The sequence below is a fragment of the Parambassis ranga genome, chromosome 16 (assembly GCF_900634625.1).
Source record: "Parambassis ranga chromosome 16, fParRan2.1, whole genome shotgun sequence".
NCBI classification, from domain to species: Eukaryota; Metazoa; Chordata; class Actinopteri; family Ambassidae; genus Parambassis; species Parambassis ranga.
In genome coordinates, this window is record NC_041036.1 from 2,830,462 (window position 1) to 2,855,924 (window position 25,463).

Genomic DNA, 25,463 nt, shown 5'->3' on the forward strand with positions numbered 1-25,463 from the left:
TGGTGGAAGAAAATATTAGGCACCTATTAAAAGAACATTATTTTTGATAATTTCCTCCTCGCACAGAAAACTTGACAGCGTTCTAGCATGTGAGCAAAACTTCCCTGTGGAAGTAAAGCATGATTCATCTTGGTGGAAATATTTTCTAAATCTTAATCTCTTAATCAAAACTGCTTTGCAACACGATAGTCCCGCTATTACAAGCTGACATAGTCCTCCAGAGACTAACCGACGACTGGTTCGTGTCCATCCTTGTTTTGGTATGAACATTTGTTCTGCTGAAGGATTACTATGCAAGAGCGTGAAACTATAAATTCAGGGGCTGTTTTGTGTATTAAATAGATTACATTTAAAAGGTTTCATAGAATAAAGAAGCATTGCATCAAAATCTGTGATAGTTATGACAATTTAATGCAAAGAAATGTGTTGGTTTTAAGAGAAAGGATAAAATTACACATAAAATGGAATGCATGCGATGGCAGTCCTCTCAGCAGACAGCTGTCTGCAAACCAAGGCCTTCCTGCAGCTGTTTGGTGGAACACATGATACAGTAAAAATCCTCACTTGGCTAGTAAGTCTCATACTGTACATATCTGGATAAAATGTCCTTGTGTGAAGAAGAAAAAAGGTTTCCCCTAACTTTAAATATATAATAATTTACAATAATAACACGTATGCAAGTTTTTCTAAACTTCAGTTCAATTCTTTACTTTCAATTTATTTTTTTATTACCAGACACAGTGTGTTTGGAGCCTAAAAATAAATTCTTTCATTCATTTTATGGACAAACCCTTCTCTGATGCATGGATCGGCTTTTTTCCAAACTTCCCCCCCCCCAAAGTGACAAAGTTTAAAAGATTGACGTGGTTCTCAACCAATAGAGATTGAGCACTCCCTCGCTCTCGACCTCGGTGACCAATCATATCGCTTCAAAGTGGTTTAAGTCACGCCCCCTTTGATATGACGCTCAGGCGGGCTTCCTGTGGCTTCTGGGCGCTGCTCGGTGCTCCGAGCTTCTGCACGGTTGGTTAGATATGAGTGATTTTAAGTAAAAAAAATGAGCAGCATAAGTCTTATGGAAGTTACATTCGGAATCTAACTTTAAATTCGAAACGTGTCTGAACCAGTTTGTGAAGAAAACTCGACTTGGAGAAGAAGCAGTTGTCTCGGCCCACTTGTGGAGCATTGATTGTGAGTTGAAGTCCAACCAACGTTTACGTTGTGTTTTAATTGTCTTGCTTCATGAGAATAATCCTGCAATAATTGTTCAAAGAAGCATGTCTAACATCATCACTTTTATGTGTAACTTTTATCGTGCAAACCTATTTCTAACTAAAAGACCCAAGGAGAGTGGAGTTGTTCGAATTGGGAGCGTGCTGGCGGCGAGTTTGACAAACCCCCTTGTTTTTAGCAAGTAGCTAGTTAGCCTTAAAAGTTAGCTAATCTAGCGGAGTTGGCTACACGACTTCTTTCAGTTTCTGTAATCGAAGCGTCTAAAACCGTATTCATCGCGAATCAACATACATAAGAACAAAAATATTACTTTTCATCTCCGTTTTTTGACAGTAGAGATGTTGTTTTAACCAAATAGACACAAATTACACGTTAAAACTTTGATTAAAAAGTTCGAGTTACATCACATTGTTCACTTTTCTTCTTTTGCTTTTTCTGTTTTTATGTAGACATCAGATGATCCTCACCTGAACTGAAGTCAAGCCACCTTTGGCCTGGATTTGTTTAAAAAAAAAAAAAACATGGCTGACAGTTTTCACAAGTTGGAAGAAGAAGCTTTCCCCAGCTTCCTCACCAAGTCCCTGGACAGCACCGGTGGCCGTGCCACACTCGGGAATGTGACTTTGGGTTCAGGCCCGGGTCTGCCAGTGGCTGCTTCTACAGTGGCCAGAATTAGACCTGCGTCTGACAACAGGTGGGGACTTGCTGTTGCTGTGAGGACAGATGTGACTTGCTGTAAAAATACTCCTATTCATCATTTTGATTCATCACTCAAGCCATGAGAGCTAATGATCATCTTTTTCCCCCACTTCTGAAATCTGGGAGTTTATTGCTCCTGGACATTGAAATAACAATAATAGAAAAACACCAACTCAGCCACAGCATGTAAAGCATGTTTCCTTTTTCCAGCTACGCAAACTGATTAATGACTTGCTTGCGTTATCATGCAGTATGGTAAAGGAATATATGTGTGTTGCTCTTTGTAGCTTCAAAATCACTGTTCAGCTAAAGAACAGCTGAAGAAGTGCTTCTTGTTTTACAGAGGAGACCCTGTGGAGGAGTCATATCTGGAGGGCAGAGAGCTGCAGCAGGCCAACTCACGGTCATCTGTGGGAGAACAACCCAAGTTTACACTAAGCTTTAAAGATGACTTGTGAGTATGCTGTACACTGCTGAATTATGCTTTTTTTAGGTTGTGTGTGTGATGTATGTAGAAAAGGGGAGAGGACTTATAAAGGATCATCTTATCTTATGGTATTTTAATTGGTCCTTAATATTTACATTGCGTTCTTAACAGGGACGATGCAGATGACTTCATTGCAGCCCACCGCCTTTCAGATAAATTGGTGAAAATTAATCTGGATGAGACTACAGCTAGAAGCCAAGGCTCCATGCTGGGCCTTTTCCCCACACAGACAGGGTCCATCTATGGCCGCCCCACTGAACTGGGTACAGGTAAATGCTCTTTCCCCTGTTTAGCTTCAGATGTAGAAATCTATAGTCAGACTTCATGTATGTATTGTTGACTCAAACCTAACCATGGACCTTTGTGTCTCTTCTGACAGATCTGTCAACAGGACTTCTAACATTTGCTCAGTTTGGACATAGGGATAGCAAGGATATAAAGGTATTTTCATTTTATTTGTTCATCTACATCTGCTTGTTTCTGTTTTTGTACATTTTTTTTTCTCAGCAACATTGGTATGTAAAAGGTTATTAAAAAAGAGCCCTCTCCATGATCATTTTCAAAATTGCGTTACATTTCTTTCTCTTGTTCAGTCCATACAGGCTCAGGCTGTGCTGGCTACAGCTGAGGACGAGCATGTTCAGAGTGAGGGAGCAGACAGTGACCATTTTACTGGCAGTAACTCAAGTTTCCTGGTAAATGAGAAGCTCATGTCTGTGGACAGCATGAACAGCAACATGACAGGTATGACTTTATCTTCCATCACAGGGCTCTAGAGTGCGACCATTTTGGTTCCATCCATGAAGGCTGATTAACTCTGACTGACAGCAGTCAGCGAGGTTTATGGAGTTATAGTACATGGTTATATGATGAACGCTCATTTAAAATGTATTATTATTATCCTGCTATAGCGGACCATTGTCTGCCAGTATGATATCTGCATACAGCTAAACTGTAACAGACAGAATGAAAAGTCTGTCAGCTGGAGCTCAGCTTTAGGAAGAGAGGTTAGGAAGAGACACTGAGGCAGAGAGGTGAGGAAGATGAGAGTAGAGATACTGTAGCTACATTAGAAACGTGTGATTTTAATCATTTTTTTAATTCACAAACAAAGTGTGATGCGGTGCACCTAACTTTTGTGCCGGTGCACCTAAGAAAAAAAAGTTAGGCGCACCAGTGCAAAAAGTTAGTCTAGAGCCTTGCATCAGCTGAGTTTTGGTCATGCATCGTTCTACGTGTTCAGTATTAAACTTTGTATGCGTCATACCGTACATGTCTTTGATCATACAGTATATACTCAGAGTTGAGGTATTATCTGTGTTTGGTCACCAGATGATGACATTGACTTAAACAACCTGCCTGATGATGAACTGGAGCTGTACTTCAATAAGCTGGTACCTCCTGCCATGCAGAGAGGCAGAGTCGAGGGTCAGGAGATTCCTGCAACAGTAAGATTTCCCTTTTGCTCTCTGCATCATTGACTTGCTCTCTAAAGCTGGCTAATAATTTTGTCTCTTACTGTAGTTCCATAGAAAATAGTCATTGGTAAAAAAGTTTTCCTTTCTTTCTTAGGGAGTGCCGGTTATTCCTGATGACCTATCTGACCCAAGTTCTACAGAGCCTGAACACTACAGACACCAGTTACTTGATCACTATGAACAGGTGAGCCCATTTACACTTATTACCGTGAAACCTATTGTACAATTTGAGAAATTCTGTGTTGTCTCACTGCCTCTTCTGTGCTAGGAGGACTTCCAAATGCCTGATGTGCGTCTGGCTGCTACAGGCATGGACTCTTGTCCAGCCAGTGATGAGGACACTGAGGATGAGCTGGAACCTGCAAGAAGGAGCAGTAATGCTGGCAGGGCACGGCTGCTGCCAAGCACATCCAGACAGCTGGTCAGATTTTGACAGTTTCATTAAATGTAATTATCTAATTTTGCTTTAAAATTGAGTGCAGCCTCATGCAGGTTGTCTGTCTCTGTGTGTTTGTACAGGTTGGAGAAAGTAACCGTCCCAGTTTCAGGCCAGGCTTAGAGGGGGGCAGTTCTGATGATGAGGCTTCCAGCAGCCGTGGTGGTCCGTCCCTGTCTGGGATTGAACACAGACTATCTGCAGAAGGACAAGTCATTAACCCTCCTGTCACAGGTCAGATATTTCTTGACTTTGCCAATTCTCTTTTTTTTCCTGAAGTCAATATCATAAGATAATGACACTGTAAAATTTGACTCCCAGCCAGTATAATGTGTGTAGAGAAGAATTCCCCTTTGGGTAACCGCTACTGTTGTTCTGTTACTTTTTCAACACAAGGGGATGGAGGAGGTGGAGATGGAAGCAGTGGCAGTGAGGAAAGTGGAAATGATGGGGGAGTGTCAACCATTCCTCTTCCAACAAGTAATGTCCAAACTACCTATGATGCCCTCCGAGGGCTGGGAATTGTTGGTAGTAGTACTGGTGGTGAAGATGAGGACAGGGATGTGAACAATCTGCCAGGCCACATGAGGACCAACGTTTCCAGGCACACTGAGGTAAAAATAGGACAATTCAGATAAGATACAAAATACCTGTGGGAAAGGTTACAAGTGAGTCAAACATTTATTGATGGCTTCTTTGTGCTTTTAAAGGATGTGACACATTTTTGTGTTTCTCTGTATTTTGCAGATGGGTGATCGTGTAGGTCCTGTCGGAACAGGGGAAGCCAGCTCCTCTGTGGGGACATCAATGGGACCTCAGAGGCTTTCTCCAGTCAACTGGAGCATGGTCTTGGACCGGCAGGAAGCACTGGTGAGTACAGATGCTTCAGGGCTCTAGACTAACTTTTTGCACTGGTTGCACCGGTGCGCCTAACCTTTTTTTCTTGGGTGCACCGCCACAAAAGTTAGGTGCACCGCATCACACAGCAGTTTGTTTTTTAAATGCTGTCCATATATTTTATGGATCAGGCCTTAACTTGACACCTATCTTAATGCAGAAGTTTTTTTTCATCTTCTCTCATCATCTGCAGCTACATCCACTGTTTACCTGATGGGCCTCGCAGGGCTGTAGCCAAAGTTTTAGAAATACTGAGGTCCAAAAATTGATGTCTAGGAAATATGAACGGGCTTAATAATCACATATCATCCTAAACTGACTTTGGACCCTGTTTAATGAACACAGGTAAATAAAAATAAATAAATACATGTACCGATAGTACTTATTCAAATTATGGACAAACTAGCCAACAAGTCTGCCTGTCAGAAATCCATAATGAAGATTCCAAGTTACAGCACTCTTCAGTTCCCTGTTTGCTTTCTCTCTGTATTTTCTGGCTGTCACTCCTCACTTATCTATCTGGCAATGGGAATTAAAAATTATTTAAATTATATACACCTTTATTTATTTAATAGTTGTGATTGAGATATATATTTTGTTTTCTTCAACACGTTTTTAATGCAGCTACAGTATCTCTTCTCTCATCTTCCTCACCTCTCTTCCTCTCTGTCTCCTCACTTTCTAAAGCTGAGCTCCAGCTGACAGACTTTTCATTCTGTCTGTTACAGATTTAGCTGCTGTATGCAGATCTCATACTGGCAGACAGTGGTCCGCTATAGCAGGATAATAACAATACTTTTTAAATGGGCGTTCATCATGTAACCATGTTCTATAACTCCTTAAAACCAGCTGACTGCTGTCAGTCAGAGTGACTCAGCCTTCATGGATGAACCTCACAGGTCAGATAACACTGTCCTCAGACCTGTTGTTCAGTCTGTTATGATGCTACGAGCACGTCACGCCCCCTCCCTGAACATGGCCGGCTCGTTATCATCACTTATTCAGGTCAACAGCAAATTAGCAAAACCCGCATAGTAGCAACAACTCTTCCTCCTCCGCACATGTTCACTTAAACTGCGGTTTCTGCTGTTCAGCAGCGAAACGTCTTTAATACCTGTCTGTCTGTGTGCGCACGCTGCGAGCTACAGTGAGAGGGCCGTATGAGTTCTGCACACACGTTTTAAAAAGTCCGGGCTGAAACGGACTTTGTTCTCGTCACCTCGGTAACATGAACAGATCTCTCTGTTCTCGTGGAGTATGGAACAAGCTTTAGCACACAGCATCAGCTCTGCGCAGCATATGTCCGCGTTCTTCTTCTGAATTTTTGGTCTCGGCTGACCGCAGCAGACACGTTTTCAAAGATACACACACGGAGGTCCCGCCCTTCACCGCCTCTGATTGGTTGAGACCACGATATGGCCCGATGTGTGTCTGTTGCTGGAGACTTTTGAGAGTCGCGGAGAATCTCCCTCTTACAGCTAGTCGTACCGGTGCGACCTCTGATATTTTTTGGTTGCACCTTTGAGAAATTAGGTCGCATGTGCGCCCAAAATGGTCGCACTCTAGAGCCCTGTGCTTGTCATGTTATTGTAACTCTCTGGCTGGCTGCTGTTGTAGCTTTCTCTTACATATTATAGTGTTATTATGTTACTGATAAATTAGTAAGCTAGGTGGTTAAGACCCAGAAATAAACTTTGGTTGTCACTTAAACACAACAACTGGAAGCAAATGAGGACATCATTTTTCATCATGATTTGTATGTATTTTTTGATTGATGTCAGGATGCTATGGAGAGCACAGACTCTGGGCCTGCAGGTGAACGATTTTTAGACTCCATCTACCTGAGAAATGGAGCTGGATTTGGAAGACTTCAGGATTCTGCAAACCTCACTGCCTCTCACCTGCAAGGCACCCAGGGGAGCTTCCACCTCTCCCAGGTAGAAATACCCATCTGTGCCCAGGAATTAATGAGAGATGAGGCACTGTCCATGCAAATTTGGATTGTTTCACAGTCTACATACTTTTGTCATCACACTATGGTCCTTCTTCAGGTCCTGCTCCCAGACTGTGATGACAATGATGATGATGATGATGAAGTAGATGAACCTGATGGTGCCAGGCAATCCTTGGGCTTGAGGGGTGGGCCCTGTGGTGATGTGACTGCCGCTGAGGCCTCAGACGCTACCAGTGAGGATGATGGCAATCCTCTTTCTACGTCTCTAGAAGCCAAGTATTTTTCCCAGAGCTTCCACCAGGAACCCGGAGATTCAGATGATGGGTGGAACCACTGCCCAGACAACCTGGAGCTGGAGTTTCAGCAAGGTTGGCTTTTAATGTTTGTCATATCATTGGGATGTGCTGTATGTTAACATCAGTGCTGCTCTCTTCAGGTGTGAGTGCCACTCATAGTGTGGTGTACCAGAATGAAGAAGGGCAGTGGGTGACAGACCTGGCATATTACTCCTCCTTTGAGAAGGAGGTCGACGGGCAAAAACCAGAGGCTGCCGACCAGTTTCAGACGGAGGACTTTGTTCCTGCTGGTAAGTGTACAGGTCTGTGGTAAGACTGTTGTAAATACAGTGATGTTTTTTTGTGTGTGCAAAATCAGTGTTGTAAATTGATTTTGTTCTCTGCAGCTGATGCAATGGACAGAATAGTGAAGGATCAAGAGCAATTTGAAAAGGAGCACCAGTTTATGCAGGTATACAGCACAGGCTGCCATAATGTTTGAATTGATGGAGGCTTTGCATTTGCCAGGTTACAGTGAAAGTCATACAGAATGAACACATCAATCACCTATTTTTTTTTTTTTACACAGGAGGAGCAGATTGAACCAGCCAGCAGCAACAGCACCTTCCACAGTGACTCCTCCTGGAAGCTTCCCACCAATGGCCATGTCTTGATGAGGGCTTCTCAGGTGGCCTCGGAGTTTGAGCAGGGAAATGAAAGCTACCTTAGGCTTTCACTGGGGCAGTTCTTTGAACAACGCTCTGAAGCCCTTGGCTGTCTGGGAGGCTTTGACGTGGACATGGTTAAACGGGTCAGTAAAAAATACCAATTTGTATAACTAAATAGATATTGTATGCAGTGCACCTTTCTAGTGCTTTATCACCAGCTAAGAGTGACTTTAAAAGAAGCTCTATTCCTCGCCCTCGTGCATCTCTCAACTCAACTGGACGGTCTGTAGGCTCAGGACAGTCCTCTGTGCACACACCTCTTACCCCAGAAATAATTATGCCAACTTTGTTTTCCAACTAATTTATTTGTGAGGCACTTACAGATTGTCTTATGCTCTGCCTTTGCTTTGTTCAAAAGGCAAGGCACGTAATCCAAAGTTGCACCATTGAACTGTGACTGTGTACGTTTGTGCAATTTAAGAACCTTGTGTAGGTGGAAAAGCAATATATAAATGTTACCATGCAATTAATTGTTCAAATCTTTTGTTTGTGTTCCACTAGCCATCCTTTGGTTACATCATCACATCTCCAGAGAAGAGGGAACCATTTCCCCTGATTCACCCCTCAGAGTTTTCATCTAGAGATGGTTCTCTTCACTGTGATACCATGGAACTCAGTCAAGCTGACAAAACGCTTAACCCTGGTGTGTATTCAGTAGATGGTGAAGATTACTCCTTGGTATATTCTGTGTTTTTGATCATTTTACATTGGTCCATGCTTGCAGAGGACTTGGACAAAACTCTTGAAGCTCCAGGTGAAAGGATGTCACCAAAAGGCAACACTGAACCGGCGCTGTGTGAGCAGGAAGTATGTTGGATCATGCTGCTGTGTGTTTATATTCTGAACAAGTTTTGCATACACCGCTTTTGTGGCTTGATGATATAAAATTCCTTCTTTCACTAGAACCAGAGTGCGGCATCACTGCCTGACCACGCAGAGGGATCAGGCTCTGAGTCGAGCTTGGGTAACCAAAGCTGTGTGTCCCCTGGCAATGACAGTAATCTGATGCTTAGTATCAGTACAATTGCTTCAGCCATTGCGGATGCATCCATCAGCACTGACCCATCACAGCTGGCTGCCATGATCATGGCGCTATCCAAGAAGAGTAGGGTAAAGAATCAACCAGAGCCCGCCAGACCTGCTTTCAGCAACATGGAGGAACCCACCTCAGCTGACCGGGTAAAGCTTTTGTCTTTTGGCTAAATAGATCTATGTATCTTTGAGTTGAGTTGGTCACTTCACAGATTCACTTTAGGTGTTAAATAAATCTTCTAATACAATTATTAACTTATTAATGCCCATCCTAGCTTTCTTTTAATGGAAAAAAAGCAAAAATTAAGCAAAAACTAGTTTTAATTGTTTTTGTTGCTGCTTTGCCTCTATTACAGGGCCTCCCTGAGTCAGATCAAAGCGCCATCTTACACGCACTACAGAGAAGTACATGTGTTGGAGAGGCGAGTGCCTTTGACATTGAGAAATACCTGGAAAAGGCTGATGTGTCTTGCAGCAGTGACTCCTCTGTAGCACACACTTCCTTTGACTTGAGTAGTTGGGCTAAAGATCTCAGCAGCTCTAAGAGGAACCCTCAAGCAGGACATCCAAACAAACAGGGGAACTCTGCTCAGCAAGGGAGCAGTGATGCTCAACAGGAGCCTGCGGAGAACAACAGAAAAGGAGAGACAATGTTGGCAAACAAAAGCTCGTCAGCAGCGCACCTTTCCAGTGCTTTATCACCAGCTAAGAGTGACTGTAAAAGAAGCTCTATTCCTCGCCCTCGTGCATCTCTCAACTCAACCAGAAGGTCTGTAGGCTCGGGACAGTCCTCTGTGCACACACCTCTTACAAACAAAACGGTTTGTGACAACACTGCAGTCAAGACCCTCACAGAAAACGGGATCAAGGCAGTAGAAGTAAATCCTCAAACATCCAGCACTAGGTCTTCTGAACCCTCACATAAGACTGATAAAAGCTTATCCAGAGCCTCCCCAGGCTTGAAAAAAGGCCAGTCAGGCCTTCCTTCCATGAAAGGTTCCTCTCCTCCAACCCAGAGATCAAGGAGTACTGGGCAGCAGCAACAGCACAGATGCACTGATCCTCAAGAAAAGAAACCACCACCTGCTACCATCCCCGTTGTTCCTCTACCTCATTCCTCAGTGGAGATGTACAGTGGCTTCTCATGTAAAAACATCCAGCATCCAGTGGACCCTGCCTCTGGTGAGTAAAAGCCACACTTTGACCTCCCGTGGACATAACAGGAGAGATCATTCACCATCAAAATGTACTTTATTTTTTAAATTCTTTTCCTTAGAACTGCCTAAAGGTGTTTTTGAGCCATGTGCGGAGGAGACACAGCGTAACTTTAGACCGTCCACCTCTCCTCTGACTCACTCCTCTCCAAGTCAGAACTCTGGTCCAAGTGCTAATGGGTATTGTATCACACATGGCTACTGAAAATCATGTGTCTGCTATTAGTGTTGTTTTTAATCTTTTATTTGTGAATGCCTTGTCTCCATAGAATGTTTTCACCCTCATCATCAAGTGGAGGTCTGATAGACAAACGCTCCAGTCTGGACCTCTCCCCCCAGTCTACCTGTTCTAGCCCCAGTCTCAGCAGGCTCACATACATCTCAATAAATGATGGTACTGTTGTCCCTACACCTGAGAGGAAAAAGGTACAGCAGGACAAAGTTTAATATTTGTTTCCTTTATCAGAATCTAATTGCTTCCAATAAAACACTCACTTACAGTTATTTGATGTTTTAATTGTGATTGATTGAGTTTGGCCTTTTTTCTGTCCACAGAATAACTGTACCATGGCGTTGAGCACCACCATTATCAGATTCAGTCCAACCCCACCCATTGAGCCAGATGAGTCAAACCTGGACAACCTTGGACTGCCCAAAAGCCTCGATCAGGTGCCACCGCAGCACTCTAAAAGTCTGGACCCACTACCAGCTCAGCAGTGTAAAAGCCCTGAGCCCTCTCGTTCTGGTTCAGCTCTGAGCTGTACCCGCAGCCAGAGTGAATGTAACTACCATTGTCCCACCAACAGAACTGGTGACATTTCAGCAGGTTTCAGGGACCACAAACTCCTCTCTGAGTCCAACGTAAGGCAGCTAACTAAAGTGGACTCGGGCTATTGCAGCAATTTAAACATTCAGCAAACTAGCAGCTCTGCAGGACCTCAGAACTCTCAGCAGTGGGGGACTGCCAGCTCGGTGTCATCATCTGTGTATGCCGGGGGCCTAAATGTTCCTTCATCCTACTCATCAGATGGACTTCATTATGTGCCCATCCCCAGTTTTAAGCCTCAGTGTCCTGGTATGATCAACCTTCCTCACCAAGAAGATATGCAGTCCCTCCTGGCTGGACATCCCCTTTTCAACCCTCCACTTGCCCAGCAGTATCAGAGACCTGAAGCTCCTTTACACCCAAGTGCGTATCATATGGGAACCACAGGAAATGGTGTCTACAGTGTGTCCTCTACAGGCATGTTTTTTTTTTTTGCAGTAAAATACCTACACAAAAAACGAACTTTTTAATGGTTACAACCATTATTCTCCTTTTTTCCCCAGGCATACCAAACAGTGGTCTAACTGTAAGACGCATTCACCCTACGTCGGGTCCGCTTGGGATTACTGGGACTACTGGGTCCCATCACCTCCCAAGGCCACAAAATCCAGAGGAAATGGGAATGATGGGAAAACCATATAATCAATATGGTGCAGAGCAACTGGTGGCAACTGGTCTTGATGAACTGAGAGGTAGACTTTGTGTTTATATGAAAAATGTCTCTCTGTACCTGTTATACCACTTCATACAGTCTTGAAATTGGAAGTGACAAAATGCTTAATAGTTGAGATCACAACATTACAAGTTGTTTGTGAACAAATCTAGTCGGTGCCGAAAGATGGGACCGTATTTATTTTCCTTTGCATTGCAGAATATTGAATTTGGATTACTCTCAACAGTTATGGAGCCTCATTTTATTGTCCTTACTTGCAGTGTAATAACCATATTACCTACATTTTCTTCAGCATAGAGGGCAGCATTGTCTAAATACGTTTTTTTATTTTTTCGTCCTCAGGCCAGGTGGTGGTGCCAGAGGAGCTTCGGTTTCCTCATGCATGCTGTGTGGGCATTGCCGCACAGACCTCCCTCAGCCTCTTCAACCCCTCTGAGAGATGGCAGCAGGTGTCCATCACTGTCACCAGCCTGGCAATTGATGGAGAGAAGGTATTATGGAGCAAGTGCACACACAAACGCCTGACATGGACACAAGCGGCTTCAGATTCTTCAAATATTTCACTTTCACACAACATGAAAATGATTTAACTTATGCATCTTTTCAACTTCAGATACTGTTGCTACCATAAACAATTCACTTTATTTGTTCTCCTCAGTTTAGATTTCAGTTTCTTAAGCCTTTTGACCAATTTGCTAAGATCTTTTTTTCTTTTTTTAGATTGTATATTCATATTCACCAAAGCCTTAATCTTCCCTTTTCCAATCATTGCAGGTAGACAGTTTGCCTTACCAGTGGCTCATGGTGAAGAACAAAACTATCATCGCCCCCAAGAGTACTGAGGAGCAGAAGGTGTTGTTCATTCCTCCGCAGGCTGGAGTCTACCAATGTCTCCTTAGTGTTTGCTCCTGGCCTGCATCTGGAGAGACCGATGTGGCAGCCAGGGCAAACATCTTTGCCAAAAGGGTGGCGCTTGTTGCTATAGCAGAGAACCCTGCGTTAGAGGTGCGTACCTTCTTATGGGGAAAAACATAATCTTGTTCTGTTATTCTGAATGACTCATGAATAAAATAAAAACATCTTGCAGAGTACACGAGGCATCTTTAAATTTGTTTTGATTTCTCAGATTGAAGTAAGCAAATCTGGCTGTTTGGATTTTGGAGACCTGCCAGGAGGCGGTGCCAAATCTCTTCCTCTGAAACTGCTCAACAGGACTCATGCTACAGTACCCATCCGTCTTGTCATCAGTGCAGTGAGTCAGCATGGCATATTTTGACAATATTATTACAGGACCCCTTACATTGACATCCAGTGGCAGCTGTGTGACGAGTAGACTAGACTGGTACATATGTGTGAGCTGTTAAACACATGTGTATGGTTATATGTGGCTTCTGAGAGCTTTAATGAATGAATTATTCTGGTCAATATTTTAGTTGTTGTCATGATAGATTGTATCTGGGTGGCTCAGACTTTTCTTCCCTTTATTCCTTTCAGAATGCTACAGCATGGCGATGCTTCACCTTGTCCAAGCATCCTGTTCCCATGACATCTGAAGGAACACAGCAAGCTGGACACATGGCCCCAGTGTCCTCTCCTTCAGTGATGAATCACGTGATGCATGCCAGCTACGGAGAGGTTGTAGCTGCCAGAATCATTAAAATCATTAGTCTAATCAGCATCAAAGGTGTTTCATGCTGCATGTGTTTACTGCATATTTATTTAATTCTTGTTTGGTTTCAGAATCCAGAAAGTTTCATGGTCTGGGTTCATTTCAAGGCCCCTCAGAAGTACACATCTTCCTCAGGTTATATGCTCCGACTGAATACTTGATTATTACGCTACAGAGTATTGATGATAATTACTGAATGCTAACAGTCAAAAATATGTTTTTTTCAGGTGAGCTTGGCCCGGCTGATGAGTATTGCGCTCGGGTGGACATTGAGGTGGACTCACCTGGACCTAGTCATGTGATCAGGAGTATACCGGTCAGAGCCAGATCTGGAACTGCGAGGGTCCATGCTCCTAAAGATCTGCAGGTAACAGGCACCCACATTACTACCTGTGTCATCCTAACTATCACTGTTAATATGAACTCTAATGTTTGAATGGCACGCATAGAGATGTGGGATTTGATGCTAGTTGGGTTTTAGGGTCATTCTGTGGACCTGTATGCAGTGCGATGAAAGATAACCAGCAAGAAGTGATGTATTTAAATCACTTGGTTGGAACCTTGTCTCTATGTTTTATTTGCCCCATAGTCGACAGAATTAAACTACGAGGACGTGTTTTTAATTTATCACTTGTTCAACCTTTCCCCAGCCTTTGTAGAGTCGGCAGTGAACTGCTTTTTGTGCTTCTTTTGTCTAGACTGTCAGCCTGTCTGCTCCGCTGGGTAAATCTAGTCAACAGACGCTGCCATTAAAGAATGCTGGAAACATTGATGTGCAGCTGAAACTCAAGGTAATTCTGACCTTTACTTTTCTTATTAGATTTGGGGTTTGGGTAAGCCTCTGTGACATTTGGGGCTCAGAATGTGCCACATGCAGCAAGCATCCATTGATATTTTGTTCTGTTTTTTTTTTTCCTTTTCAGTTTTTACATTTTGCTGTGTTCTTTCTCTTAACTTTGTTTCTTGCTGCTCCTTGCTCTTTTCTTGTTTTGTTTGCCTCTTTTCTGGCCACCAAATGTTTTAGGTTTGTTGTCTTATCTATCCCTCCATCCATTTCTTCTTCATCTCTCCAACCTGGGTAGCCTCCTCCTCAGTGAAAACCATTGATTTTTTTTTTCTGTATGCTTTTATGTTTACAGAGCAGTGATGCAGAGGACAGTTTTTCTGTGACACCAAATGAACTGACCCTGAGAGTGGGAGAAGAACAAGGCATTGTTGTTTCTTTCAAACCTCAGAGTAACAGGAAATGCAGAGAAAGGTGCTTTCTTGCTGTAATCAGATTTATTTTGAGCCATACAAAACATTTTCATTCTATTATTCATATGTAGATATATTGTAATTATGGATCAGTCTAAGATTAAATCCATGTCTGTCCCAAGATATGTTATATGTGTAGTCTCTGAAATTATTCAAATTGAAATGAATTCTCTGCTATCATTTTACAGCCTCCTCACCATCTTAGTGCTGCCATCAGGCCCTCAGTACGAGGTAACACTGAAAGGAGAAATGATCCCTGAGCACTCTGGAAAACCTGCACCTCCCCCTGCTGCTGTCTGTGGCCCTGGTCTGACCAATGACGTCCCACCAATCCTCTCTAATAAACAGTTTGTAGCCTGGGGAGGAGTCACCCTGGGACGAGCTGTGTAAGCAACTTTAGAGTTTTCATTAATTTCACTGCTCCTTGGTCACAGGAAAAAAAAAAACACTCTCGAGGTATCAATGATTCATTGGAAAGTAATCAATAAGAAAACTCAAGGCCCAGTGGTCCATCTTATTCTATTAAGGGTTGTATAATGTTATTCATGAGAAGGGACAGACGGTGTCTAAAGGGAGTGTTATTCCTCAGAAGCTATTTCGACATAATGTACAATTTATTTATACTCATTGAAGGGAGGTAAAGAACACACAGCATTAAATCAATGTGTTCTTATTTTTAATCAGATCCAGAGTTTGTTTAGCTACACAATGAGCACTTATGTTGATGAGTTTGATATATTGACTGTTTTGTTGTGTAGTCAACAGAAGCTGGTTCTAAGGAACAACTCGACCAACACCACTCAGCAGCTGCGATTGCTCATTCGCGGGCAAGACCAGGACTGCTTTCAGGTAGATTTGGAAACTTTAAATATCTGCTAAATGAACATAAGTATGCTTATTACAGTATAAAAACTCATTTGTTCCTCAGCTCCAGAGTATGTTCAGTCCCGAGGAGCGTCTGACCCGACATGGAGAGCTCTCCATTCGTCCCAGAGAGGACGTGACCATCCATCTTCTCTTTGCTCCAACCAGAGTTGCCTGCATGTTGGCCAAACTGGAGATAAAACAGTCGGGAGTCCGGCCTTCACAGCCAGGGATCAAATTCACTGTGAGGATGTGACTAACCCTTTTCTTTTCTTTGCCGTGTTTCAAGTAGTTTAATTCACATCCTGTACTTCCCCTCCTCAGATTCCACTGTCTGGCTACGGTGGCACCAGCAACATTATCCTGGAAGACCAGAGGAAACAGACAGACGGCTACGTGGCAACACTGACGGACATTTCTGTTGGTCATGTCAGCAAAGTGTGTCTGTGTGTGAGGAACACTGGCTCCAGAGCAGCTTTTATTAAAGCTGTAGCCTTTTCCGATCTGCAAACCCGATTACTTATGGAGCCCTCGGTCATCAGCCTCGCCCCTTCACAGTTTGTACTGAAAGAAAGGACGCAAGAGGTAAAGGGCGGGGGGTGGATACTACACATCTACATCATCTTGTGCTATGCATTACATTTCTATAAAGAATTACTTTCCTGTTTGTTGTTATTGTTGCTTCCTTCTTGTATGCTGACACATTTTTCCTGATGTCTGCGTGGTTTCAGGTGATCACTGTGCTGATAAAGTCCACCCAAAGAGAACAGAGCCTGTGTCAGTCGGCCAATAGTCTGCTGGCTACAGTCTGTCTGTTTTGTGGAGATGAGGTCTCCAGGCAGCAGTACAGGAGGTGAGCATTTCGTTTGTCTAGTTTGTTGATTAGTTTCTATGAAGGACAGAACATTGATTGGTTGGGTAAAAATCTGAATTGTCCTCAGGAAAAGTTTATCAAAAAAGTCAGGATGGTAGTGATGGTATTTTTAAACTGATATTGACCTCTCTGTCAAAAGTGATTAGATCTGTGTCACTTTGCTCCATTAAACTACTGTACTGTTCTATAATAGCCAGCACAGTACCTCAATAAATTGCCTGTATTATATGTTGAAAACACTTGTAGTAAAAGGTAAAAGGTAAATTGAATTGATTTTATAGATGCATTATACATCATAAGAGCAGCATGCAGGAACTGAAATTGATATTGAGTTCCTTAACGTTTTCATTTTCACAGCGGCGTCTATAAAAAAACACATTTGTGTTATTGTGCTGCAGACAGATGATGAGCATGGCATTGTTTCTGAATCATTATGAGAGCTGATTTAGTTTACATAGATGATTGTAGTTGTGCTTTTCACAGAGAGCTGTTTTCTTCCCTTAACTGTATTGTTGTTGTTTTTTTCTCTCTCAGATTGCTTCAGAGCAAACCAGATGCAGCACAAAAGGGTCTGTCTGAGAACAGTCTACTCAAAAACCTAGACTTCAATGAAAAGTTCTTGGGAGAGGAAACTGTTACAGAGAGTGAGTCGAGCAATATTCTTTTTGATCATCTTTCCAAACTTTAAAATGGCCAGGAGAGTCATAATCAGTGTTAATTTTGGCAGCAATTTCTGATTTAGTTTTTATTTTAGTCTTGTGACTAAAATGTCATTTGATTTTAGTCACATTTTAGTCATCAACATTTTTTAGTTTTAGTCGACTAAATGTCAAAGAATTTGAGTCGACTAAATCTGCCGTGGATTTAGTCGACTCAAATTCTATGATATATATTTTTTCATGAAATAATTTAGGGTAATTAAGTAATAGTTAAGGTTTGAAGTGCAATAAAAACAGGCACAGCTTTAACTTGTGTTATTTGAATCAAACACCTCTTTATTTAGTTGCTATGACCTTTTCACAAAAGAACCAGTGAACAGTGAGCTGCTCTCCGTGAATACACTGTTCAGTCATGACCTTCTTCATGAATCCTCCATAACTACAGCAAAACACTTCAGTGACAACTTAGAAACAGGTCACATGCTGTAAAACCATCCGCAGCGGTGTCTTCATTTATAGATTTTGTCACGTGTATGAACAGTGTCTGCAAATGTCGCTTCACGTTTATTGTGTTTTTACCGCTGATAGTCGCTCCGCACGGTTTGCAAACCGTCCTGTTTGTCTTGACATCAAACGTGTCTGTGTGTCTGTTCTTCTCCTGTGTTGTGTTACCATGCATGAGTCCGCCTTCTTCCAGCATCGCGGGGTAACGTCCTTACGCAGAGAGATCACTTCTGATTGGCTCTCTGCCGCCGTCTCTTGATTCGTCCCTCCCTTCCACAAACAAAATTTGCTCTGATTGGATCTCGTCTCCATCAATAATTTCGTCTCGTTTTTATTCGTTGACGAAAGTGTCAATACATTTCGTCTTCGTTTTTGGCACCGTGCGTTAGTTTTTATTTAGTTATCGTCTCGTTTTTATCAGCAAAAAAAGGTCGTTAACGAAAACTATGACGAAAATGATACGTCAACAAAATTAACACTGGTCATAATATGCAGTATTTTCATGTTCTATTATTGACCAATGGAATGACAGCTCCCTGTCTCCCTCCACTGCTTTGTTGTAGTGTCAGCAGAGTTCACTGTCAGCCTCATAACTAAAGAAGCAGTAGGCAGACTGGGATATGGGTTAACCAGAGTGGTTTATTATGACGCTAGTTCCACATAACCAGAGCTTTCGGCTTCAGGCTCCTCGCACATTCCCTTAAAATGAGCTGTTTGACGCTTGTCTTTTTTTTAACAAAGACAAAATGCAAGAAATAAGTTTCAGACAAGGTAAATTTTGAGGTTCTTGAAATAATTTTGATGCGCCCTGATTTCTTTCTGTAGCCTATGATTTGCCCCAGCGGCCCAACGAGGCCCACATCTTCTACAGCAACATGAGTAAGGTGGTGGTGTCGTTGCTGGGAAGTAGCAAGACCACAGACTGCAAGGAGGAGACGGAGCATAATAAGCTGCTGCCCTCTGCCCGGCATGGCCCAGACACTGATAGGTAATGTTGCACTATCACTAACCAACTGTACTGTTATAGATCAATATCCTTTCCATCTTAAAAAAACTCAGTGACAGTCAGCCAGATTTGGAAAGTAAACACACGCCCCTTTCTCTTTGAGCTCACCCTGATCATACCTCTCTGGTGCGCGCAGAGCAGGAAGAGAGTGACAACCAGCCAATACTCCGCGCAGGGTCCACATTATTAACTGACCATGGGGATGGTTTGAGAAAGTGTTAGGATCTTTCTTTGAATGAAATGTGTGATGTAAGCTTCTCTGTTTTTAAATGTGGAAAGTCTTTGGTTGTTAAAGTCAAAGTTGTTGTTTTGTTCCCAGTGGTGTGGCAAATGGCAATGTGTCTCTGGATGTGCTGCCAGTGAAGGGTCCCCAGGGTCCAGCACTGAGAGTGGCAGAGCCTCCCTTGAAGGTAGTAATCCTCTTCTTTTATGAAAATTATTGTTTTTCAATGAGTGTTGATCTTTTTCTCTACTGTCTCTGTGCAGGCTTCAGAAGCCTTGCACAAACAATCAGAGTCCTGGACCATCCATCCAGAACAACTGGTCCTTGCAGCTCCTACAACCAGTGAGTGGAGTCAAGATTTTGTACACTGAGTTTCATTTTGATTTCAGAAGTTAATTCTATTCGTTTTTTTTTAGATGGTGTGTCTACCACTAGCCAGGTTCAGATCCGTAACAACACGTCCAAAGAGCTGAGCTTTGACTTGTCCTGGCCTGCTCACTGCCTCACCATCACTCCACAGCATGGAGTCATTGACCCTCAGTAAGAATACGTTTATCGTTCAGTGAAATATTTTTTGTTATCTTAACACAGTGTAGCATATGTCGTATATGTCTGTCGTATGTGACATTGTGTTTTTTACATCAAGGTGCCACCTGCAGATTCTGATCAGCCCTAACCCCTCCCTAGCAAACAAATCTGCCCTGCTGCCATGGAGCGGTCAGATTTATGTTCAGTGTGACGGCCATCAGAAGGTACAAGATGTTAAAGACAAACTGTGCAGCATTGTCATCTGTGAGACCTTTACAAAGACTCAATTCCTGCATTGTTATTTTTTTATTTTAGTTTATTAAGGTTCAGATACGTCAGGATTTGGCTCTGGACGTGTCTGCAACTCCAGCAGACACAACTTTGTCAGCTCTGCCTCCGCAGGTTGCTACACCTGTGCTACCTGTGGCCAGGCTCACCACCAAGCTGTCACTAAACCCACAGACGTCTCAGGCCCTGGTAGAGATCAGCAACAAGACCATCATCTTCCCCAATACTCCCTCAGGAGAAACCTCTGGTAGGTCTCTGACCTGCTAACATTAAACATTCTACAGTCATAGTCTGTCGGCAGCGAACAGTGTACGTATTCCTGTGGGAGACTGAATCTCTCTGTTCCACTTCAGAGGCCCAGCTGGAGGTGCAAACTGGAGACGTGGAAGTGAGGTGGTACCTGTCATCATTTGCTCCTCCATATGTCAAGGTTCTTTTTTTCTTCATTATCTATTTCTTCTGTCACATGTTTCATTCATCACTCCAGGGAAGAGTTGCCTTTACTGTTTTTGTACTTATTTACTTTTTTGAAAAAAGTGTACAATTTTGTGTAAATGTCTTATGACTCACTTTGAAAATGAGTTTGGTTTACTTCTACTTTTCTAACTTGTACTAGAGACTCAGGTTAATCTGTCATTATTTCTTTCTTTCTTTAGGGAGTTGACAAGACGGGAGATGTTTATCGGGCCACTTACACTGCTTTCAGATGTTCCAAGGTCTCAGGGACACTGGGAGCCCATGAGAACATGCAGGTAGGAACCCCCACTCAGCTTGACTTGTCAGTAATATTTGGAGCATTATTAGATTATTCTTTTTTTAGGAGTGAGTAGCATACACTTGTATAGTAAAATAAACAATGACTGAGCCTTTTTTTGTGTCTATTTGCTTTCTTAGGTACCTGTTACCTTCCTGCCCAGGGACAGAGGAGACTATGCCCAGTTCTGGGACCTGGAGTGCCACCCTGTGTTAGAACCCCAGCAGAAAACTAGCATCCGCTTCCAACTCTGTGGCACTGTGAGGACTCACTTCTTTAATTTTTGTTAGATTTTAATTACAACTGAAGTTGCACTTCACCCAAACTAGTTACCATCTTCAAATCTTTGTATTCTTTGTTTTTTAAAACCTGTAAGTCACCACCCATTGATGCTTTGTGCTTTAATTAAAGCAGAAAAGGGGGAAAAAACACTGCCTTTAGTCAACTGTCATCTACTGTTCCACTGTTATCAGGCATTGTGTACATGTGGGCTAACGTGTGTGTCTGTGTAGTGTTAGTGACAGAATTAACAAATGACTAAAGTGGGCTGTGGGATGGGGAGGAGAGCCTCCCTGCTGAGACAGGCCTGTGTGTGCTGCTTTTCATGTGATGTGTTATGACAGACCCAGTTAACTTAAGAGCAAGTGGGATGTCAGATAGATGGCTCCGAATAAGTAGGTTAAGTGGCTATGATGGTAGCGCTTTTGTTGTTGTTTCATTTCTTAGATGTAGCGTTAAACACTTGTCAGGGATAGCTGATTTGGTGTGGAGGATGGTGTGCACTTTATTTTTCAAAGAGTCTGACTCCTGCTAATGTGCAAGTCGAGTTGAATCTCTGCATCAGCAACAACATGTCATATCTGCATTTGTAATTCAAGGGTGTTATTGAAGTAGAATAAAGTGATGTCTCTGTGTCTAAAGGGAGTGAAGGCTGGACCAGTGGAAGGACCACATGAAGGAGACTGTTCTCTGGTGAAGACAGATGCCGCAGTCAGGATTAGAAAGAGAGCTGATGCCTCAAACAAAAACTGGTGAGTCCAGCAGAATCCTAACCCGTCTGACCCAAACCAGCACCACTGCACCACAGCCACAGAAGGAGCATTTAGTATTAACTACCTAAATTTGTAACCCTCAGCCCAGAGGACGGTGCACGGAGGGGTGTGTACTCTCCCCAGGATCTGTACACATTCCCTGCCACACGGGTCGGTGAGTCCAGCTCACTGAAGGTTAATATCCGCAACAACTCGTCCGACACGCATGAGGTGAGGTATACTTTATTTTCATGAAGACGTAGGAAGAAAGTCCCCCCCCCCCCCTTTCTCTATTGCTTACTACAGCAGAAACTGAAATTCAATAAATACGCTGCTCCATCTTTTCTTTTCCTAAAAAAGAGAAGCTGTCAGAGGTGATGCTAGGAAGGTACACGCTGACGTCCAAGGTGGCGGATCAGTGTGTTTAACTAAAGGCAGAAAGGTTTCTGATACTTCATACACGGACCTTGTGTGTACTGTTACTCTGAAATTGCATGACTGAGTTAATGTATTTGCAATAACCCCTAACATCGCCATTGTGCTGTGCATGGATTACATATTTGATGTGTGGCTTCTCTAATTGACTTGCAGCTGAAATTTGTAAACCCTAAGGAGCCGTTCCTCATCAAGCATTCCAAATATTCTCTCAGGTGAGTCCAGTGGTCACAACCTCTTCATTCTACACTTCTAATTCTGCTGTACCTGGGTGGAATCTGAGCTTCTCTGTATTTACTGAGCTCTACATCGATTTATTAAGAAATGACGTAGCTAGATGTTTTTAACTTTAGTCAAAACAGGCTCTGATATAAGTTAAGGACTGGATGACGTCATGTTCAGATGTAATTTTCCCATAGTGAATGCTCACAGCAGGAGGTCCTATGAGGCTCTGGGACCTGGAGGATGGTCTTACTATATATGGTACACCCTCAAGTCCTTGGAGTACTGATGTTTGTGTAACTAAGGCTGCCTGGCCACAGGTGCCAGCTGTGTTGTACTCGGCTGAAGAGGGGACTGTTCAGAATGGGCACATGTTTTGAAACGTGAAAAACAGTCTCCAGTAAAAGAAGTGTGTGTTGGGTGTATTGGGTATCAAAATTTGCCACAGCCTGAACCTGGCCCAGCCTTACAGTAGTAGGTGTGATGTGAAGCCCGCTGTGTGTGATGACCTTGTGGTGTTCCTAGCATGTTGTGATTCTTTTCAGGGTATCTGCAGGCCTTAGGTTCATAAAGCATTGATTTCAGGATTTCATATTTGATTATACTGCCTGCTGTAAGAAGAAACAGTGCAGTTACTTTTTAATTCCTCCTCCTGTGCGTCATGTTCAGGTGGTAAATGGACGAGTAGTATTTTTTTTTTTTAGGCTGAAACTCATAGTCTATACAATGTTCATGTTTCCCTGAACAATGAATAAAATGACTTTCTGCCAGTTTAAAGTGCTGTAATGGAATAATATTGAATTAATGCAAAAACCCTGCATCATATGCTCGACAATATATCCTATCCTTATAGCATGATGATGCCCCCTGTAGTGTCTGTTATTCCCTGTAGAGTTCAGATCAGTCAGGACACAGTTCACTGGTGTTGGTGCACGTTCATGCTCTAACATGTTAAATTAGTGCAGTTGTCTATTAACCATCATTGTCTTTTTTTCACCACTTATTAGATCACAGCACTATCTGAAGCTTCCCGTCCAGTTCAAACCCAGCTCTGCAGGCAGACACGCTGGCTTGCTGCTCATCCAGTCAGAAACAAGTGGAAGTCTTGTTATTCAACTAACTGGTGAAGCATTGCCTTGAATTCGCCATCCACCGTCCTACGCACACCAACACCACCTCCTCCTCATGCTGCCTGGCTTTGGGTGGATGCTCCTCCTGTCTCTACTATTCTTGAAGCAGAGAAGAAAAGGCAAAAAAAATGGATAAGGATGAAATAAAAGCAATCCTGGATTTAAATCCTTCCCCATCATGGTGTTTGGAGATGTGGACTGTAGCTGATTAAGCGGAGCTGACTGAGACTCTCCCCCCCATCTGTCTCTGGAGAAGGCACAGGTGTCCTCAGCTGGCCCATGAAAAATGATTGTGCCTGTCTGTGCCTGAAGCTGAATGATTTGAGCCTGACCGGCTCACAATTAGTCTGCACCACTCTGGCATTTCAGAGAGCTAATGATTCTTGTCACTTGACTCTGGATTGTGGTATTTGCTTTATTCCTGAGTCATGTCACACGGCAACGTTGTTGTTGTTGTTGTTGTTGTTGCCACAGCCCCTGCCAGACAGTAGCAGTGCCAGCCCAGAGATACTGGGGATTACTTGGAGCTGGTCACACAGGAATGTGTTTGTCTTTTGTTTGGTAACATGGAAGCAGGGATTTTAAAAAAAGAGCTAAACCCACCAGAAGAGATTTCAAGATTGTGTTGTTTTTTGTTGTTGCCGTATAGTTTTTAAATTATTATTCTTGGTTTATTTACATTTCGTAGGAGTTTCTGAATCTTCTGTACAGGTGTGGTTTCTATGGCGATGGCTCCTCATCATGCAGGGGCGCACCTGCACAGTGGCCTTTTGTGAGCGCCATGTGTTGACTTCCCAGCAAACCTCCAAGACTCGTTCCAAAAAGTCCAGATGTACTTAATTTAGTCATGATCAGGGCAGCTCACAGCAACATTAGGATGCTTAATGATTGTTATTACATGCTAAAAGAGTTTCTTCTGGTGGGGCTTTTGTTTGGCAGCTTGCCAGGCCCTGCTTAGTATGGTTACCATGGCAAAACGTGGTGAATCACTGTTCCAGTCACAGAAAATTAGCTCTCTGTTTCCTCTTTTGCCTCTGGGGGGCAAACGGCCAAAATGGTTCAGGGGGTATTGGATGCACTGCCTCTTTAATCAGTTGTTGGAACTGGAATGTCTTTGGGAAATGTCCGTAAACTTCATCAAGGATGTGTCGTTTAACCTGTTAGATGCCACACATTGTGGCAACACGCTTGAAAAACACTAGTGTTTAGCATTATTTTTCCTGTAAGGGTTAACATGAAGGCGGTATGCAGTCACAGGTAGCTCTTGGAAACATTTGGATTTACATTTTGCACATGCTTTAAATGTTATATTATGTAATATATTCTAATGTACACGTTTTAAATAAAGGTTTGTCATAAATAATGTCCTTTTTTTGGAAAAAAGAAAAAATCCTTCAACACACAGTTTGTCCTGTTTTGCTTGTTGTAACACAAGACCGATTACAGATGCATTAATTTGAAGAAAGAATGATTTCAGAAACAAAATTGTCGTCGCTTCACATGTTCTTAATGTGTCTTTGCTTCATTTTAAAAAGAAAAAGGGGTTGTGGGTGCACCCAAAATCACATCTAGAAATGAAATGGATGTGACCACAGATATTGATTGATCCTATCTGGAAAAACGTGGACACTGTTTACAGGAAGGGCCGGAGTGGCCTCTACTTTCTGAGGCAGCTGAGGTCCTTCAGCATCTGCAGGACGACGCTGAGGATGTTCTATGAGTCTGTGGTGGCCAGTGCCATCATGTGTGCTGTTGTCTGCTGGGGCAGCAGTCTGAGGGGGAGGGACATCAACAGAATCATCAGGAAGGCGGCCATGTTGTGGGAGAGGACCTGGACTCTCTGACAGAGGTGTGTCAGAGGAGGACGTGGTCCAAAATAAAGACCATACTGGACTGTCCCTCTCACCCGCTCCACACTGTGCTGACCAGCTACAGGAGCTTGTTCAGCAACAGACTCCGACTCCCACGATGCACCACTGAGAGACACAGGAAGTCATTCCTGCCTGTCTCCATCAAACTGACTTAACATACTGGTACATTCATGTCATGCTCTTTACTATGTAAAGGTTTTTATACAGTAGTAAATA

The 25,463-nt window shown here is 42.9% G+C and overlaps 1 protein-coding gene across 3 annotated transcripts; it reads left to right on the forward strand.

The window, feature by feature from the left end:
• Positions 1 to 979: 979 nt before the first annotated feature.
• Positions 980 to 24,703, forward strand: cep192 (centrosomal protein 192). 3 transcript variants are annotated; one of them, XM_028425581.1, is made up of 53 exons: positions 980 to 1,023; positions 1,128 to 1,191; positions 1,683 to 1,927; positions 2,276 to 2,386; positions 2,531 to 2,688; positions 2,799 to 2,860; positions 3,013 to 3,163; positions 3,752 to 3,867; positions 3,992 to 4,081; positions 4,166 to 4,318; positions 4,417 to 4,567; positions 4,730 to 4,947; positions 5,081 to 5,203; positions 7,012 to 7,167; positions 7,282 to 7,552; positions 7,621 to 7,770; positions 7,867 to 7,931; positions 8,049 to 8,270; positions 8,689 to 8,830; positions 8,912 to 8,994; positions 9,091 to 9,366; positions 9,576 to 10,401; positions 10,496 to 10,613; positions 10,703 to 10,859; positions 10,989 to 11,676; positions 11,763 to 11,951; positions 12,275 to 12,423; positions 12,707 to 12,937; positions 13,059 to 13,184; positions 13,427 to 13,567; positions 13,673 to 13,736; positions 13,829 to 13,968; positions 14,300 to 14,392; positions 14,741 to 14,859; positions 15,047 to 15,244; positions 15,617 to 15,707; positions 15,787 to 15,966; positions 16,047 to 16,307; positions 16,454 to 16,575; positions 17,131 to 17,240; positions 18,585 to 18,747; positions 19,085 to 19,175; positions 19,252 to 19,330; positions 19,405 to 19,528; positions 19,635 to 19,740; positions 19,832 to 20,051; positions 20,158 to 20,234; positions 20,461 to 20,556; positions 20,699 to 20,818; positions 21,480 to 21,589; positions 21,694 to 21,820; positions 22,181 to 22,239; positions 23,254 to 24,703. In XM_028425581.1, exons 3-53 carry the CDS (start codon positions 1,755 to 1,757, stop codon positions 23,384 to 23,386), a joined length of 8,379 nt encoding a protein of 2,792 aa, XP_028281382.1. In that variant the 5' UTR covers positions 980 to 1,023; positions 1,128 to 1,191; positions 1,683 to 1,754; the 3' UTR covers positions 23,387 to 24,703. The 3 variants fall into 3 exon arrangements, with proteins under 3 accessions (XP_028281382.1, XP_028281380.1, XP_028281383.1); XM_028425579.1 differs by having other exon boundaries at positions 986 to 1,191; XM_028425582.1 differs by lacking the exon at positions 22,181 to 22,239 and having other exon boundaries at positions 986 to 1,191.
• Positions 24,704 to 25,463: the final 760 nt, after the last annotated feature.